This window comes from Mustelus asterias, chromosome 3 (assembly GCF_964213995.1).
Source record: "Mustelus asterias chromosome 3, sMusAst1.hap1.1, whole genome shotgun sequence".
NCBI classification, from domain to species: Eukaryota; Metazoa; Chordata; class Chondrichthyes; order Carcharhiniformes; family Triakidae; genus Mustelus; species Mustelus asterias.
The window spans coordinates 64,474,144-64,493,627 of NC_135803.1; the positions used below are offsets into that span (position 1 = coordinate 64,474,144).

The following is a 19,484-nucleotide window of genomic DNA, read 5'->3' on the forward strand; positions in this document are numbered from 1 at the left end:
ATTGTCTCAGTGATAGCATTCTTGCACGTGAGGCAAAGGAATATAGATTTAAACCCAGCTCCAGGATCATGGAGTCCCTACAGTGCAGAAGGAGGCCATTCGGCCCATGGGGTCTGCACCGACAACAATCCCACCTCGGCCCTATACCCATAACCCCACATATTTACCCCACTAATCCCTCTAATCTACACATCCCGGGACACTAAGGGGCAATTTAGCATGGCATATGCACCTAACCTGCACATCTTTGGATTCTGGTAGGGAACTGGAGCACCCAGAAGAAACCCACGCAGACACAGGAAGAACATGCGAACTCCACACAGACAGTGATCCAAGCCGGGAATTGAACCAAGGTCTTTGGAGCTGTGAGGTATCAGTGCCAACCACTGTGCCAACGTGCACTCCTAATCTATGTAATGTTCTAGGCTTATACTTATGAGCAGTTTTAAGGGAGAAATGCATTAATCAAATGTTGTCTATTTAAACAGAGATGTTGGGTGCCTTTTCAATATGGTGCCTGGATAGGATGGTGGACTACATGCATCAGGCCTGCCCCATCAGAGAAAACTGTACAAAATCCATGGGTGCATAATTGATGAGGTCAGGGCGAGAAGATTTGGCTAGTCTGCATGAAGCAGTCGGAGGACGGTGCAGAGCACTGTGAGTATATAAACTAACTGACTTCGAGGATCTGCAGCCCAGTCTCCAGGGAGCAGTCAGGGGGCGGTGCAGGGCACTGTGAGTATATAAACTAACTTACCTTGGGGATCTGCGGGCTAGACACCAGGGAGCAGTCGGAGGGAGGTGCAGAGCACTGTGAGTATATAAACTAACTTACCTTGAGGGTCTGCGGCCTAATCTCCAGGGAGCAGTCAGAAGCCGGAGCAGAGCACTCTGAGTATATAAACTAACTTACCTCAGGGATCTGTGGGCTAATCTCCAGGGAGCAGTCGGAGGGCAGTGCAGAGCACTAAGTATATAAACTAACTTACCCCGGGGATCTGCGTCCTAGTCTCCATGGAGCGGTCGGAGGGTGGTGCAGAGCACTGTGAGTATATAAACTAACTTACCATGGGGATCTGTGGCCTAATCTCCAGGGAGCAGTGGGAGGGAGGTGCAGAGCAATGGGAGTACATAAACTCACTTATCTCAGGGATCTGCGGCCTAGTCTCCAGGGAGCAGTTGGAGGGCGGTGCAGAGCACTGTGAGTATATAGACTAACTTACCTCGGGGATCTGCGGCCTAGTCTCCAGGGAGAAGTCAGAGGGTAGTGCAGAGAACTGTGAGTATCTAAACTAACTTACCTTGGGGATCTGCGGCATAGTCTGCAGGGAACAGTTGGAAGGTGGTGCAGAGCACTGAGTATATAAACTAACTTACCTCAGAGATCCACGGCTGAGTTTCCAGGGAGCAGTTGGAGGGCATTAGAGAGCACTGTGAGTGTATAAACTAACGTACCTCAGGGATCTGCGGCCTAGTCTCCAGAGAGCAGTCGGAGGGCAGTGCAGAGCACTGTGAGTATATAAACTAACTTACCTCAGGGATCCACGGCCTAGTCTCTAGGGAGCAGTTGGAGGGCAGTGCAAAGCATTGTGAGTATATAAACTATCTAACCTTGGAGATCTGCGGCCGAGTCTCCAGGGAGCAGTTCTAGGGCAGTGCAGGGCACTGTGAGTATATAAACTAACTTACCTCAGGAATCCACAGCCTAGTCTCCATGGAGCAGTTGAAGGACAGTGCAGAGCACTGTGAGTGTATAAACTAATTTACCTCGGGGATGCACGGCATAGTCTCCAGAGAGCAGTCGGAGGGCGGTGCAGGGCACTGTGAGTATATAAACTAACTTACCTCGGCGATTCATGGCATAGTCTCCAGAGAGCAGTCGGAGGGCGGTGCAGGGCACTGTGAGTATATAAACTAACTTACCTCGGCAATTCATGGCATAGTCTCCAGGGAGCAGTCGGAGGGCAGTGCAGGGCACTGTGAGTATATAAATTAACATACCTTGGGGATCCACCACATAGTCACCAGGGAGCAGTCGGAGGGTGGTGCAGAGCACTGTGAGCATATAAACTAACTTACTTCGGGGAGCTGCGGCCTAGTCTCCAGGTAGCAGTCAGAGGCCAGAGCAGAGCACTGTGAGTATAAAAACTAACTTATCTTGGGGAACTGCACCCTAGTGTCCAGGGAGCAGTGGGAGGGCGGTGCAGAGCACTGTAAATCTATAAATTCACTTACGTCAGGGATCTGAGGCCTAGTTTCTAGGGAGCAGTCAGTGGGCGGTGCAGAGCACTGTGAGTATATAGACTATCTTACCTCGGAGATCCGCAGCCGAGTCTCCAGGGAGAAGTCGGAGGGCAGTGCATGGCACTACAAGTATAAAAAGTAACTTACCTCAGGGATCTGCGGCCTAGTTCCTAGGGAGCAGTCGGAGGGCGGTGCAGAGCACTGTGAATATATAAACTAACTTACCTCGGGGATCCATGGCCATGTCTCCAGGGAGCAGTCGGAGGGCGGTGCAGAACACTGTGAATATATAAACTAACTTACCTTGGGGATCTGTGGCCTAGTCTCCTGAGAGTGGTTGGAGGGCGGTGCACAGCACTGTGAGTATATAGACTATCTTACCTTGGGGATCTGCAGCCTAGTCTCCAGAGAGCAGTCAGAGGGCGGCGCAGAGCTCTGAGTATATAAACTAACTTTCCTTGTAGATTTGCGGCCTTGTCTCCAGGGAGCAGTCCGAGGGCGGTACAGAGCACTGTGAGTATATAAACTAACCTTCCTCGGGAATCTGCGGCCCAGTTTCCAGGGAGCAGTCGGAGGGCGGTGCAAAGGACTGTGAGTATATAAACTAACTTACCTTGGGGATCTGCAGCCTAGTCTCTGGGCAGTAGTTGGACGGCAGTGCAGAGCACTGTGAATGTATAAACTAACTTACCTCAGGGATCTGCGGCCTAGTTTCTAGGGGGCAATCGGTGGGCGGTGCAGAGCACTGTGAGTATATAGTCTATCATACGTCGGGGATCCGCAGCCTAGTCTCCAGGGAATGGTGCAGAGCACTGAGAATGTATAAACTAACTTACCTCGGGGATCTGAGGCCGAGTCTCCCGGGAGTAGTTGGAGGGCAGTGCAGAGTACTGTGAGTATATAAACTAACTTACCTTGGGGATCTGCAGCCTAGTCTCCTGAGAGTGGTTGGAGGGCGGTGCACACCACTGTGAGTATATAGACTATCTTACCTCGGGGATCCGCAGCCTAGTTTCCAGAGAGCAGTTGGAGGGTGGTGCAGGGCACTGTGAGTATATGAACTAACTTACCTCGAGGATACACGGCATAGTCTCCAGGGAGCAGACGGAGGGCAGTGCATGGCACTACGAGTATAAAAAGTAACTTACCTCAGGGATCTGCGGCCTAGTTCCTAGGGAGCAGTTGGAGGGCGGTGCAGAGCACTGTGAGTATATAGACTATCATACCTCCGGGATCCGCAGCCTAGTCTCCAGGAAGCAGTCGAAGGGCAGTGCAGAGCACTAAGTAGATAAACTAACTTACCTCGCGGATCTGCGGACTAGTCTCCAGGGAGCGGTCGAAGGGCGGTGCAGAGCACTGTGAGTGCATAAACTAATTTAACTCAGGGATCAGCGGCCTAGTCTCCAGGGAGCAGTCGGAGGGCAGTACAGAGCACTGTGAGTACATAAACTAACTTACCTTGGGGATCTGCGGCCTAGTTTCTAGAGAGCAGTTGGTGGGCGGTGCAGAGCACTGTGAGTATATAAACTAACTTACCTTGGGGATCAGCGGCCGAGCCTCCAGGGAGCGGTCGGACGGCGGTGCAGAGCACTGTGAGTGTATAAACTAACTTACCTTGGGGATCTGTGCCCTCGTCTCCTGGGAGCAGTCGGAGCGCAGTGCAGAGCATTGTGAGTAGATAAAATAACTTACCTCGGGGATCTGCAGTCGAGTCTCCAGCATGCTGTTGGAGGGCGGTGCAGAGAACTGTGAGTACATGAACAAACTTTCCTCGGGGATCTGCGGCCTAGTTTCCAGAGAGCAGTCGGAGGGCGGTGCAGAGCACTGTGAATATATAAACTAACGTACCTCGGGGATCCACGGCCATGTCTCCAGGGAGTGGTCGGAGGGCGGTGCAGAACACTGTGAATATATAAACTAACGTACCTCGGGGATCCACGGCCATGTCTCCAGGGAGTGGTCGGAGGGCGGTGCAGAACACTGTGAATATATAAACTAACTTACCTTGGGGATCTGTGGCCTAGTCTCCTGAGAGTGGTTGGAGGGCGGTGCACAGCACTGTGAGTATATAGACTATCTTACCTTGGGGATCCGCAGCCTAGTTTCCAGGGAATGGTGCAGAGCACTGAGAATGTGTAAACTAACTTACCTCGGGGATCTGAGGCCGAGTCTCCCGGGAGTAGTTGGAGGGCAGTGCAGAGTACTGTGAGCATATAAACTAACTTACCTTGGGGATCTGCGGCCTAGTCTCCTGGGAGCAGTTGGAGTGCAGTGCAGAGCACTGTGAGTATATAAACTAACTTACCTCAGGGATCTGCAGCCTAGTCTCCAGAGAGCTGTTGGAGGGTGGTGCAGGGCACTGAGTATATAAACTAATTTTCCTCGGGGATCTGTGGCCTAGTCTCCAGGGAGCAGTTGGAGGGAGGTGCAGAGGACTGTGAGTATATAAACTAACTTACCTTGGGGATCTGCGGCCTTGTCTCCAGCGAGCAGTTGGCGGGTGGTGCAGAGCACTGTGAGTATATAAACTAACTTACCACAGGGATCCAATGCCTAGTCTCCAGAGAGCAGTTGGAGGGCGGTACAGGGCACTGTGAGTATATGAACTAACTTACCTCGGGGTTACACGGCATAGTCTCCAGGGAACAGTCGCAGGGCATTGCAGGGCACTATGAGTATATAAACTAACTTACGTCAGGGATCTGCAGCCTAGTTTCTAGGGAGCAGTCGGAGGGCATTGCAGAGCACTGTGAGCATATAAACTAACTTATCTCGGGGATCCGCAGCCCAGTCTCCAGGGAGCAGTCGGAGGGCAGTGCAGAGCACTAAGTATATGAACTAACTTACCTCGGGGATCTTCGGCGTAGTCTCCAGGGAGCATCGCAGGGCGGTGCAGGGCACTGTGAGTATCTAAACTAACTTACCTCAGAGATCCACAGACTAGTCTCCAGAGAGCAGTCGGAGGTCGGTGCAGGGCACTGTGAGTATATGAACTAACTTACCTCGGGGATCTGCGGCCTAGTCTCCAGGGAGCCGTCAGAGGGTGGTGCAGAGCACTGTGAGTATATAAACTAACTTACCTCAGAGATACACGGCCTAGTCTCCAGAGAGCAGTCGGAGGTCGGTGCAGGGCACTGTGAGTATATGAACTAACTTACCTCAGGGATCCACGTCCTAGTCTCCAGGGAGCAGTTGGAGGGCAGTGCTGGGCACTGTGAGCATATAAACTAACTTACCTCGGGGATCCAGCGCATCATCACCAGGGAGACGTCAAAGGGTGGTGCAGAGCACTGTGGGTATATAAATGAACTTACCTCGGGGAGTTGTGGCCTAGTCTCCGTGGAGTGGTCGGAGGGTGGTGCAGAGCACCGTGAGTATATAAACTAGCTTACCTCGGGGATCTGCGGCCTAGACTCCAGGGAGAAGTGAGAGGCCAGAGCAGAGCACTATGAGTATATAAACTAACTTATCTTGGGGATCCAAGAGCACTGTGAGTTTATGAACTAACTTACGTCGGGGATCTGCAGCCTAGTCTCCAGTGAGCAGTTGGAGGGTGGTGCAGCGCACTGTGAATAGATAAACTAACGTATCTCGGGAATCTGCGGCCTAGTCTCCAGGGAGCAGTCGAAGGGCAGTGCAGAGCACTGTGAGTATACGTGGTGACCTGATTGGCTGATAGAAAGTCTATGCTAAATTCCAAAAAACATTGCTAAACTAATTAATAAATTAATAACTAAGTCGAGATGGCTGGGCAGGTGATATGTTGTCATTGTATGATGTGGGAGCTTTGTGAACTGCAGCGACCACATCCGAGAGGGGGATGCTTTGTTTCAGGAGGCAGTCACACCCGGTAGATTAAGAACTTCTGATTTGGTCAGTGGTCAGAGATGGCCGGGTGTGACTGCATTTGAGGTAGGTGGAGGGATCTTGAATTCAGGAACGGAGGAGCCTCAGTTGTTGATCTTGTCCAACAGGTATGAGGTATTTGTGTGGATGAGAAAAAGGGCTGTAGGGAGGATGAGCTAGCTGACCACTGCACCATGGTACAGGAGGCAATTCAAGAGGGGGGAGCAAAAAGACAAGTGTACTTGTCGGGGATTCTATAATTTGGGGGGTTGATAGCATCATTTGTAAGCAGGATTGAGAGTCCCGCATGATATGTTGCCTGCCCGGTATCATGGTGAGGGACATCTGACTAGCTTGAAAGGATATTGGCATGTGAGAGGAAGCATCCAGTTGTGGCCCTCTTACAACAACATAAGCAAGACTAGGAAAGAGGATCTCTTTGGGGATTATCAGGCACTTGGAACTAAATTAAAGAACAGGTCCTCAAAGGTTATAATTTCTAGATTACTACCCGAGCCACGTGCAGATTGTCATAGGGATGAGAATATTAGGGAAGTAAACACGTGGCTAAAGCAATGGTGCGAAAAAGAGGGGTTCCATTTCATGGGGCATTGGCATCAGTATTGGAACAGGAGGGATCTATACCATTGGGATGGTCTTCACCTGAACCGATCTCGGACCAGTGTTCTGGCGGAAAGGATAAATAGGGTGGTCACAAGGACATTAAACTAGCAAGAGGGGGAAGGGAAGGGTAAAACTACAGGAAGTATAATGGTTAATAGGAAGCAAAGCAGTAGGTTATGGGGAGAAGGATTCATCTACATGGAAAATTATGAAATAAGTTAAAAGGAAGGAAAACTCAGTAGATGTTATTAATGGAGGTGTTAGGATTCAAAAAAAACGTGTAAAAACTAGCATAAGGGCACTTTACCTAAATGCTCATAGCGTTCGAAACAAGGTAAATGAGTTGATGGCACAAATCATCGTGAATGAGTATGATTTAGTGGCCATTACAGAGACATGGTTACAGGGTGGTCACGACTGGGAGTTAAATATCCAGGGGTATCAGACTATTCAGAAGGACAGATAGGAAGGTCAGGGAAGTGGTGTAGCTCTGATATTGAAGGATGACATCAGGTCGGTAGCGAGAGATGATATAGGTTCTATGGAGAAAAAGGTTGAATCCGTTTGAGTGGAAATTAGAAATAGTAAAGAGAAAAAGTCGCTGATAGGCATAGTCTATAGGCCACCAAATAATAACATCATGGTGGGGCGGGCAATAAACAAAGAAAGAACTGATGCATGTAAAAATGATATGGAAATTATCATGGGGGATTTTTAACCTACATGTCGATTGGTTAAACCAGGTGATCAAGGCAGCCTTGAGGAGGAGTTCATAGAATGTATCCACGTTGGTTTCCTCAAATAGTATATAATGGAACCTAGGAGGGAGCAGATCTATTCTAGATCTGGTCGTGTGCAATGAGACAGGAATAATTAATGATCTCACAGTTAGGGATCCTCTCGGAAGGAGCAATCAGAGTATAGTTGAATTTAAAATACAGATGGAGTGAGAAGGTAAAATCCAATACCAGTGTCTTGTGTTTAAACAAAGGAGACTACAATGAGATGATGGAGGAGTTGGCTAAGGTAGACTGGGAGCAAAGACTTAATGGTGGGACAATTGAGGAACAGTGGAAGACTTTCAAAGCGATTTTTCACAGTGCTCAGTAAAAGTATATACCAGTGAAAAGGAAGGTATGTAAGAAAAGGGATAATCAGCCATGGATATTTAAGGAAATAAAGAAGGGTATCAAATTGAAAGAAAATGCATACAAAGTGGCAGATTAGTGGGAAACTAGAGGTTTGAGAAATCTTTTAGAGGTCAACAGAAAGCCACGAAAAAAGCTATAAAGAAAAGTAAGATAAATTATGAAAGTAAACTAGCTCAGAATATAAAAACATGTAGCAAAAGTTTCTACAAATATATAAAATAAAAAAGAGTGGCTAAAGTAAATATTGGTCCTTTAGAGGATGAGAATGGGGATTTAATAATGGTGTGACGTTCGTGTACCTTTAAGAGATTTACAGAAAATCATGCTCACAGCCTCATATGATGTCATGGTTGCCGGCTAGTCTGGAGATGTCCTTCAATTACTGCTTAAACGGGGGTTTGTTCATTTTTACTGGGATGTTTATGACTGCATTGTCAAGAGGAAGAATAATTGTAGGTCCGGTGACAGGAATGCTTTCATTTTCAGTTTGGAGCTGCAGGTTTGAATTTTTAGAAGGGACAGCAAGCTGAAAAGAAGTGTTTCTCTCTCTCCCTGTTTGATTTGGAAATTCTGCTGGTTAGCTGAAAGCCTTCCTGGAGTAGAAAATCTGCTATTGGTGGTTTGCCTTGAGTCTCTCCCTGCTGTTGTGGGAAGCTGTTCTGACTTCAAACTGTTCTGAGTCTATCAAGAGACCTGCAGAATTCATCCAAAGGACTCAATTCTAGTATCACGTGAGCATTAGTCTTTGCTGTGTTAAACCTGTGAAAAGAGTTTTGTCTAAAGGAAGTTTTCGTTTTGATTGGAACATCTTAGATATATTCGTTAAGGGTTATACATTATTGTGGTTGTTTTGTTTTTGTTTGTACTTGATAAAAGTTACTGCTAATTTTCTTCCCAAACATGTTAACTATATTCTTAAATGAACTTCATTTGATAAAAGCTCCTTGGTGGGTTATTTGAATCATACCTGAGGTGAACCATATCATGTTTAGCCAAATTCAAGGTGCAGAACTTATGATCCAGGCAGGCTTAATAAAACATTGTGGAGTTTCCGGCCTGAACCATTACAATGGGAAATGAGGAAATGGCCGAGGCATTGAACAGGTATTTTGTGTCAGTCCTCACAGTGGAAGACACAAATAACATGCCAAAAATTGATAACAAGGAGGCTATGGCAGGTGAGGACCTAGAAATGATCATCCTCACTAAAGAGGTAGTGTTGGGCAAGCTAATGGGGCTAAAGGTATACAAGTCTCCTGGCCCTGATGGAATGCATCCCAAAGTACTTAAATAAATGGCGGGAGAAATAGCTAATGTGCTTGTGGTAATTTACCAAAATTCACTGGTCTCTGGTGTGGTTCTAGCAGATTGGTAAACAGCAAATGTGACACCATTGTTTAAAAAAGGAGGTAGACAAAAGGTAGATAACTATAGGCCGGTTCAATCACATTGGTCTGGATTTTATAGAGTACCATGTTCCTTGTTCCCTCCCTGACTAAAAAGTCAGTCAGGAGTGTGCCCACAAAAATGGCAGTTGTCCGGTAACTATATTACCCTTGGTGGGCTGTTAATTGGCAAAAGGCAAGGCTTCTGCACCCATTTGGAGAGGAATTCCTGCCATAGTGAATTACCAGCTAATCTGATGGGCCTACAGTTCTGTTTTCCCAGCAGCATCAGGTTCAAGTGGTGGCCACTTTTTGATTAAAGGCAGTCCCCAAAGAAGAGGAGGGTAAGTTTGGGGTATCAGCAGGGCCTGGCTGGCAGACACCTGTGAGGGGTGAGGGGTTGGGTGGCCAGATTTGAGAGGATAAGGAAGAGAGGGTTGAAGTGAAGTGTGAGGGGGCTAATGACTTTAATGGTGGCACAGGACTGCCCCAAAGGAGGTCCCCCTGAACTCGCCCAGTAATACTTTCCGGGCTATCTGATTGGCCTGAGCATCACCCAATTGCAGGAAAAATACCTTCGGGTTGGGATGGGATGAGGCACTTAACTGGCAATTAATCGTCTGTAATAGCCTGAGGCTGAGCAAGAAGATGGTGGGCAGACCTTGCGCTGTATTTTATGAGCTACCCTATCTTTCAAACATGCCTGTGGAGGATCATAAAATCCAGCCCATTGTTGATTCTTGCACATCCTGTTATACTTCATATACTCAGAGGACAACTTGACTTACTCCAGCTGCAACAAGTAAATTATTTTCTCTGTGCATGTGATGTGTTGGACTTGCACATGTAATTTCAATGTGAATAATAAACTGATATAGTACAAAATAGATACACTGCAGTCAGGGCCAAAACTGTCTGTGTGAGTGCATGTTGCCTGCACTTACATCAATTGTACATGCATTTTATTTAACCCTTCAGACAGATTTTAAAATATTTCAAGAACACGTCAAAATATTTAAAAATATTTCAAGACCCCAACATGTAACTGAGCCATAATAGGCTTTTGATCCTTGACTTGTGCAGATTTACCTGATTTCAGAGGTAAAGTGCTGGGGAACTACAATAGTCCTCTTTGGCCTATGAAGGGCACAGAGACAGTATGCAATAGCCATATTAATTTGGACGCACCATATGGATTGCAGTCTAATTTTATGAAACAACTGCTAAGTTTTAAAATGAAAGAAGGTGGCTTCCATTTAAACCTCTTTCAGTTCTTTAACGATATGGCGCTTCACAAACAAGCTGACTCAGCCCTCACCCAGCACTGTCAGCAGCATCAGCCTGACAATCTTAATTTCTTATGTAAATTGAGCAAATAACGAAAAAGAATTCCAAGGAGCGCAAGGTTACAGAGGAAAATCTCCTGTTGAAACTCATTGGGCTGTGCATTGATATCCTTTAGCCTACTGCCCCACTGAAATTACTTTGGCATTGAGGCCCCAAGAAAATTTAGCCCTTAAGATTCTGATTTTGCTGGAGATACATTCACAATGTATCAGAAGAGTCCTCACCTTGCCAGTGTAGAATCTTTCAATGCAGTTTGCACATTTTTATTTCAGCACAGAATTGCAGAATTGTTACGGCGCAGAAGAAGGCCATTTGGCCCATCGTGTCACCCCTGTGTCTTTCAGCTTGTGCTACTTTGGGCTGGTAAATTGCAGAAAGTTTCCATGTTCTGCAAACAGCAGAAAACTCAGAGGAAGTTTGATTAGGTGTGAAATAATAAATTTGTAATTTTCTTTTCGCACTTTGACTTTGTGACCTATATTGAACTGTAAAGTGCAAAGAGAGGAAAATTGAACAGGAAATCAGTGCATATTTTTCGTTATAACAGAGGCAACATTTCGTCACTGACGTGTTTTGTTGTGGTGAATGTTGCATTGAACAAGCATCTATAAAAGACCCGTTGGAAAACAAATACTATGTCAGAAGCTAACAATAGACCTCAACTTCATTCTCCTGAAGTGATCAATCAAGAGCCAAGGAGTGAGAGAAAATAATGGGTCACAACACACCAGTTTTGGTTCATTTGAAATCTCTGGTGATCCTAAGCATGCTCTGGATTTATGGATCATCTGCAAGTAAGTCCCATAATACCCCTCATTTCATTCTGTGTAGGTTTTTATTTCATCATCTAGTCACATAATAATAAGGTAGAAAGTTATAATTATTGCCTCAGTGAATTATCATTTAACAATTGAGAAGAGACTATGTTTTGAACTTAAAATGCAATCACCCAAAGAATACTTGCTGGATAATGAGGTTTTGATGATTGCAATGAAAAAAAGTGACAGAAGTCTGAATTTTCAGTCATAGTTCAAGAAGTAGCACTCTTACCTCTGTGGCACAAGGTTGTGGATTTAAAGCCCAATTCAGAGCTTTGAGCACCAAATTCCAGGCTAATACTCCTGTGAAGTACTGAGGGAGTGCTGCATTGTTGGAGGTGCCAACATTCAGAGGAGGTGCTAAAATGAGGTCCCACCCGTTTGCTGAGGTGGCCATATTAGATGCCTTGGCCGTATTTTGAAGAAGGGCTGATCTCTAGTGTCCTGGCCAAATGTTTATCTCTCAATCAGTATCATAACAAACACATCAGGTCATTATCACGTTGCTGTTTGTGAGAGCTTGCTATGCAAATATTGGCTGCCGTGTTTCCCTCATTAAAACCGTGACTGCACTTCAAAAGTATTTTGGGAAATCTACAGGTCATGAAAGGTGCAAATCTTTATTTTTTTTTTGTTGCTCTCTCCTTTCCTATCCTGAAGATAGCCTTTTGCAGTTAAATTTACTTTCTCAGCTGGGCAGCCAAAATTTGGTTGGAGAGAATCCAATGCCCCTGACACATCCACCCCATTTTCTTTCCATTTAGATTAATGTGTCGGCATTTGGGCTGACTCCATTCAAGGTGTTCCATCCACTTTTCTCCATTTTCTGCTGCGCACTTCATCTGGGTCAATTGAGCGTTGAACTACTACAACTGATTTCCAGAGTGTGGCGACTTGGGGATTCTCACAGTAACTTCATTGCAGTGTTAATGTAAGCCTACTTGTGACATTAATAAATAAACTTAAGATGGATCTCTGATCAGCAAGTGGAAATCCCAGCTGATTATTTCTGTCTCCCAAGGCCAAGGATCACTTGGGAAAAGGCCCCTCCACCAACTGGGATCAACTGATTAAGGCAGAGCACTGAAGAAACTAAACTTTAATTTCACACATATAATCATCTTCCTTTAGAGTTACGGGAGCAGTGATGCTCATCTCATTTATTGAAGAATGTCAGTAATACACTCCAAAGATTTGTGTGGTCAGTTTTCAGCATGTTGTGGGTTAGAAAATCCAGAAATCGGATCTGGGGAATTTTAACTCCCGGACCTCTTTAAATTCTATTGGCCAGTTACCTCTTAAATTCCAGATGTTGCCCATTTAGAATACTTAGGTAACGGGACTGGCTGCCAGCTCCATTGAGGGTTTCACAATTAGGAGTCAGAGAGTCTGCAGCAGTAGAAGCCTGAGTCCCTATTCACTCTTGCTGCTATTGACCCCACAAGGGAAGTAAGAAAAAATGTTTATAGAACCGTACAGCACAGTGGCACAGCGGTTAACACTGCTGCCTCACAGCTCCAGGGACCCGGGTTCAATTCCGGCCTTGGCTGACTGTCAATGTGGAGTTTGCACATTCTCCCTGTTTCTGTGTGGGTTTCCTCTGGGTGCTCTGATTTCCTCCCACAGTCCAAAAATTTGCAAGTTAGGTGGATTGGCCAAGCTAAAATTGCTCCTTAGTGTCCAAAGGTGTGTAGGTTAAGGGATCAGCCTTGGTAAATATGTGGGGTTACAGGGATTGGGTGGGGGAGAGGGCCTGGGTAGATACGCTGTCAGAGTGTCGGTGCAGACTCAATGGGCTGAATGACCTCTTCCACACTGTAGGGATTCTATGATTAAAGCATATACTTATGTACCCCTGCCCTGATCTGTTTCTCCATTTAGTTGGCTTGGCAGGAAACTCAATGCAAGTTTTCCACTCAAGCCATGTGTTAATGTTACATTTGGGAATGTCACATGCATGCATTAAAAACATTTTGGTTGGTGTCCTTGCTGCTTGAATAGGGAAAGGGGATCGAAAGATGGCGATCGAGGAATAAAGAAGTTCAACCAAGTAGAGCTGGCGGAGATTGAAGGGAAAGATGAGGCATGGGTCATCTCCAATCCATGGTGTAAACTGTTAATAGTAATGTGTTACTTTTTATATGCAGGGTTGTAACACTTCTGTGGATTCCTTTTTTGCAGTAAGCCTATCAATGAAAGACTGCTGCCTCAAATATTCAAAAGGAATTCTACCATTTCTGCGCATTGCTGGCTATGTGGAACAGAAGTCCAATGAAGTTTGCCAGATAGATGCAATTGTGTGAGTAGAATTAACGACCCACAAGACAAATCATCCCCGAATGCTGCCATTTCATTTAAAGCAAATCAGAAGTTAATATTTTCCTTCTTTTGTATTAACAGACTGTACACTGTGAAAGGTCGGTGGGTTTGTGCAGATCCACAAAATCTATGGGTGAAACGTGCACTTCGCTATATAAGGTAAAAGCACAAACTTTGATTTCATCCTCCCAAAGACCAATCAATGCGAATCTTTGATTATCTAGGTATTTCAGTGACGTACCCCAAATGTCAGTACTATTTAGGTCAGTATACCCTTTGGATGTAATTTATGTTAAATCTGCTGACTTCAGCTTTTAATCAATCATTTGCTACGCAGAATGAATATGTTGCCAAAAATTCCAATCAGTGAGGAATATAACGTCTTATCCATAGATAGGGGTCAAGGTGGGAAAAGGTGGTGCAATAATATTTTGAAGGTAATATTATTAAGATGAAATATTTTTTGATTTGCAGTGGGAAGCTGGAAAAAATGTCCCAGAAAAACAAACCTGTTCAAACTACACCAGCAAGAATTAACTGATGTCTTTATTGTCATTCTATGAAGATATTGTATAGCTTCTCTTTAGCGCAAAATCTTAAGCACTTAGAATTAATTAAAGCCATTCTGTAGTCTTAGCTGCTGTTCAAACTGCATCTATATTAATCTAATTAATAGCATGTTTCTGAAGATGTGTGGTTATATTTGGAATTAACTTTGGAAATGTTACCTTCAAAGAATATAGTTCTGCATTAACCCCAGGAGTTGAGGTTGGGGTTTCAGTGATGGTAACGCCACTGAATGACAGGGAAGATGGTAATAGTCTTTTTTGTTGGAGATTTTACTTGCCTATCATCACAAGCCTGAATGTTGACCAGCTCTTGCTGCATGTAGGCGTGAACTGCTTCAGTATCTCAGGAGCTACAATGATGCTGAACAATGTACAAGCATCCCAACATCTGATCTAGGGAGGCCGGTGAGTAATAATAAATGAAATGTTTTCTTGCCTGTGTTTGACCTGATTCCATGAGACTTCATGGGTTCTGGAGTCATTGAGCAGTATTTAATGGAGGCAACATGAATCTCACCCGCACAGAGAGAGCCCTGCATTGCCTTTTTTAGGAATGGCTTTCCGAATAAAATGCCACTCAGGCACTTTAGTGGATAGCAGCGAGCCTTTCCTGGGATCAAGGCCCATTGAGAACAGCCAGCCGATCAGAGACCAGCTGCTCTATTGAATGGTAGCACCACAGTGAGTTGATGGCTGCTGCTGGTAGTACATTGCTGGTTCGAAGCCACAGGTGAGTGATGTCAGGAGGGAGGGGTCAGCAGCAAATGCGGGAATGAGAGGGTGGCTCTCAGTGCATGGCAAACTCCCTGTCCACTGCTAGGTGGCAGGATGAGGCCTTTAATTGGGTATTAATTGCCCACTTAATTGCAGGTCTCAGTTGGCAGCAGGGAGCAAAGGCAGTCCTGATCCTTCCCACCCTGGACTTAATTACAATGGAGGTGGCAACGCACTGGGCTGCTTCCTCCGGCATTAAACCTGCCATGGGGAAGGGCATTAAATTCTTCCCATTGTTGAGGACTCCTGGGCCACTCCCTCCAGATTATACCACCACTTTTCCTGGGTCTCTCCTGCTGGTGGAACAGCACATACACAGGGATAGTGATGGTGTCTGAGACGACAGTCTACGTCGGTGAGAATGACTATGTCAGGCTGTTGCTTGACTGATCTCTGGGGCAGCTCTCCCAACTTTGGCATAAGTCCCCAGATGCTAGTAAGGAGGAGTTTGTAGAATTGACTGGGCAAATGTGTCTTTGTCATTTTCAGTGCTTAGTTTGATGCCAGTGGTGCGTCTGGTTTTATGTTGATTCAACTTTTCTGTAGTAGTTTGATACACCCGTGTGGCTTGCTAAGCCATTTCATTTTGATGCTTTTTTATGTTCCTATACAATGAATTATAACTATGTATTACTGTGTATTGTCAAAAAGGGTTACAGTAAGTGTGAGGAGGTTAGTTGGTTTTGTACCTTTGAATTACAATATATTTCTGACATGATAAAATAACATAAACTGTGTGTGATTTTGCTTATTTCTGTCTGTCTCCAAAGAAGAATAAACCTACTTTGTCATGTTAATTAATGCCCTCTGAACATTCAGAGGATATAGGCTCTATTAACACTACAAGAATGAATGCAACATCTCAGCAACAAGAGTTTCTTCACCTCAAAAATGGTTTCTTAATAGAAACAAACAACCGAATACTGGAACCAATTCCACAATGTATCCCAGCAGAACTTGTGACTAGAGAAACGTAGTGCACTTTTACAGGCCTCACCTAAAATGCAGAATAGAACATAACAAAATGGAACCAGCATCAGGGGAACAGAGAATGAATGTATGTCCATTGCATGCTCATTAGCAAAACTGCCAAACTAATAGGTTTCTCTCCATTCTGTCAAGTTCTGTTGGCTTTCAATGGCTGTTACTTTGCAGACTAGTAAGACGTCTAACAACACCAGGTTAAAGTCCAACAGGTTTATTTGGTAGCAAAAGCCACTAGCTTTTGCTACCAAATAAACCTGTTGGACTTTAACCTGGTGTTGTTAGACTTCTTACTGTGTTTACCCATTCGCCTCCAACGCCGGCATCTCCACATCATGACTTTGCAGACTCTCAGCACGGTAGCGCAGTGGTTAGCACTGCTGCGCCAGGGACCCAGGCTTGGATTACTCTCTGTGTGGAGTTTGCACATTCTCCCTGCGTCTGCAGAAGTTTCCTCTGGTTTTCTGGTGCTCTGGTTTTCTCCCACTGTCCAAAGATGTGCAGGTTAGGTGGATTGGCTATGCTAAATTGTCCCTTAGTGTTGGGGACTAGCTAGCGTAAATGCGTAGGGTTATGGGGTTATCCCACCTGGGTGGGATTGTGGTTGGTGCAGACTAGATGGGCCGAATGGCTGCCTTCTATTCTGTGATTCTAAATGTTTTCATGACAATCCTGTTTTTTTTAATTCTTGCTCCCATTTTGATCAGTTTTCCCATTTTCTGGGATCCGCCTTGTTGCCGGTTTTCCAATTGTTATTTCATACAGCATTGACACAATTCTGACCAGGGCTGTGTTGCATCTGAGGAGTGCTCAAGCTGTCCCAGCATGCATTTCCACTGCGAGCTTGACTCACTCCTCCTTACTCACTCTCTGACTATTAGCAAACGATTTCTCCGACATGTTTTGCAGGGAAATGCAACTAGATCAGTTTGCATTAGGAAAGGAAACATAAATCTATTTTTTGTGTTGACCGAGGGATAAATATTGGCCTCTCCTGAACTTCCCTGCTCTTCTTCAAGTAGTACCTTAGAATATTAAACGTCCACTTGAGAGGGCAGATATCTTCTTGGTTTTATCTCTCATCTGAAAGGTGACACCTTCAGCAGTGCAACACTTCCTCAGTATTTTACAGGAGGGTTAGTCTAGGAAAGAAAAATAGGAATTCCAGGCCTTAGAAGCTGATGGCATAGCTGCCAGTGATGAAGTAATTAAAATTGGGAATGTGCAAGAGGTCAGAAATGGAGGCGAACAGACATCGTGGAGAGTTGTAGAACTGAAGGAGGTTACAGAGATTGGGAGGAGGTGCAAGACCATGGTTTTGAAAACGGCGATGAAACTTTAAAATTGAGCAGTGGCATTTTATGGCCATTCACGCCAGCTGGATCTTATGGTCCCACTAATAGCGCACCACCGCCATGGGTTTCGCAACAGTGAGGGATGAATTCAATGGGAACCTCCTTGACAACGCCGGGGCTAGAAGATCCTGCCAGTGGCCACTGATGAGTTGCCCTCTGCCTCCACGAAAATCCCATCTGAGGTGTTTTATTCTTTCATGGGATGTGGGCGTCACAAGCAAGGTCAGCATTTGTTACCCATCCCTAATTGCCCTTGAAATGAATGGCTTGCTAGGCCATTTCAGAGGGCAGTTAAGAGTCAACCATGTTGCTGTGAGTCTAGAGTCACAAGTAGGCCAGACCAGGGAAGGATGACAGTTTTCCTTCCGTAAAGGACATTAGTGAATCAGATGGATTTTTACGTTAATCAACAATGGTTTCATGGTCATCGTTAGACTTTTTAATTCCAACATCTGTCATGGTGTGATTCAAACTCAGGTCCAAGGAGCGTTACCCTGAGTGTCGGCAATACAAGTCATAGAGTCATAGACCATAATGCTAAAGTGCAAAGGGACTTGGGAGTCCTAGTCCAGGATTCTCTAAAGGTAAACTTGCAGGTTGAGTCCGTAATTAGGAAAGCAAATGTAATGTTGTCATTTATCTCAAGAGGCTTGGAATACAAAAGCAGGGATGTACTTCTGAGGCTTTATAAAGCACTGGTTAGGCCCCATTTGGAGTACTGTGAGCAATTTTGGGCCCCACACCTCAGGAAGGACATACTGGCACTGGAGCGGGTCCAGCGGAGATTCACACGGATGATCCCAGGAATGGTAGGCCTGACATACGATGAACGTCTGAGGATCGTGGGATTATATTCATTGGAGTTTAGGAGGTTGAGGGGAGATCTGATAGAAACTTACAAGATAATGAACGGCTTAGATAGGATGGACGTAGGGAAGTTGTTTCCATTAACAGGGGAGACTAGGACGCGGGGGCACAGCCTTAGAATAAAAGGGAGTCACTTTAGAACAGAGATGAGGAGAAATTTCTTCAGCCAGAGAGTGGTGGGTCTGTGGAATTCATTGCCACAGAGGGCTGTGGAGGCCGAGACGTTGAGCGTCTTCAAGACAGAAATTGATAAATTCTTGATTTCTCGAGGAATTAAGGGCTATGGGGAGAGAGCGGGTAAATGGAGTTGAAATCAACCATGATTGAATGGTGGAGTGGACTCGATGGGCCGAATGGCCTTACTTCCGCTCCTATGTCTTATGGTCTTATGGTCTTAATTTTACCATCCCGCCCATCACGGGAATCGGACCATGGAAAGATCCGTTGACCTCGGGTGGGATTTTAGGCTTCGGGACAAGCGAAGCTATAAAATCCTGCCCGTAGAGGTTTACAACAGTGGGACGGCACGGTGGCACAGTGGTTAGCATTGCTGCCTCACAGTGCCAGGGACCCAGATTCAATTCCAGCCTCGGATCACTGTCTGTGTGGAGTTTGCACTTTCTCCCATGTCTGTGTGAATTTTCTCTGGGTGCTCTGGTTTGCTCCCACAGTCAAAGATGTGTGGGTTAGGTTTATTGGCCATGATAAATTGACCAGAGTGTCCGGGGGATTAGCAGGGTAAATGAGGGTTATGGGAATACGGCCTGGGTCGGATTGTGGTCAGTACAGACTCTACGGGCTAAACGGCCTTGTTCTGTACTGTAGGGATTCTATGAAAAAGGCCCTTCTGCCCATCATGTCTGTGCTGGTCAAAGACAAACCATCCCATTTTTCAGCACTTGGTTCATATCCTTGTATGCCTTGGCATCTCAAGTGCACATCTAAACTCTTCTTAAAGGTCAATAGAGTCTATGCCTCCACCACCCTTTCAGGTGGTGAGTTCCAGACTCCCAGCACTCTCTGGGTGAAAATATCTTTCCTCACATTCCCTCTAAATCTCCTGCCGCTTACCTTAAACCAATGCCGGCTGGTCAGCTACCATGTCAACTCACTCAGTATCCACCTGGGACAGACTTCAGAATTTATGCTGAGATTAAATAAAGTTCCAAGTGTCTATTGCAGATTTTATTTTCAAAAA

At 45.4% G+C, this 19,484-nt stretch overlaps 1 protein-coding gene across 4 annotated transcripts; it reads left to right on the top strand.

Moving 5' to 3' along the window:
* Positions 1–1,494: 1,494 nt before the first annotated feature.
* On the top strand, positions 1,495–15,799 carry LOC144484242 (C-C motif chemokine 20-like). 4 transcript variants are annotated; one of them, XM_078202785.1, is made up of 5 exons: positions 1,495–1,514; positions 11,148–11,394; positions 13,600–13,717; positions 13,819–13,896; positions 14,212–15,799. In XM_078202785.1, the coding sequence occupies exons 2-5, from the start codon at positions 11,313–11,315 to the stop codon at positions 14,276–14,278; spliced, it is 345 nt and encodes a 114-aa protein (XP_078058911.1). In that variant the 5' UTR covers positions 1,495–1,514; positions 11,148–11,312; the 3' UTR covers positions 14,279–15,799. The 4 variants fall into 4 exon arrangements, with proteins under 4 accessions (XP_078058911.1, XP_078058917.1, XP_078058904.1 ...); XM_078202791.1 differs by lacking the exon at positions 1,495–1,514 and adding an exon at positions 4,059–4,073; XM_078202778.1 differs by lacking the exon at positions 1,495–1,514 and adding an exon at positions 4,410–4,452.
* The last annotated feature ends 3,685 nt before the right edge of the window (positions 15,800–19,484 follow it).

Coding starts and splice junctions, on each gene's coding strand:
- LOC144484242 (XM_078202785.1), top strand. CDS start 11,313: ATGGGTCACAACACACCAGTTTTGGTTCATTTGAAATCTCTGGTGATC. Junction 11,395..13,599: donor GATTTATGGATCATCTGCAA/GTAAGTCCCATA, acceptor CCTTTTTTGCAG/TAAGCCTATCAATGAAAGAC. Junction 13,897..14,211: donor CGTGCACTTCGCTATATAAG/GTAAAAGCACAA, acceptor TTTGATTTGCAG/TGGGAAGCTGGAAAAAATGT.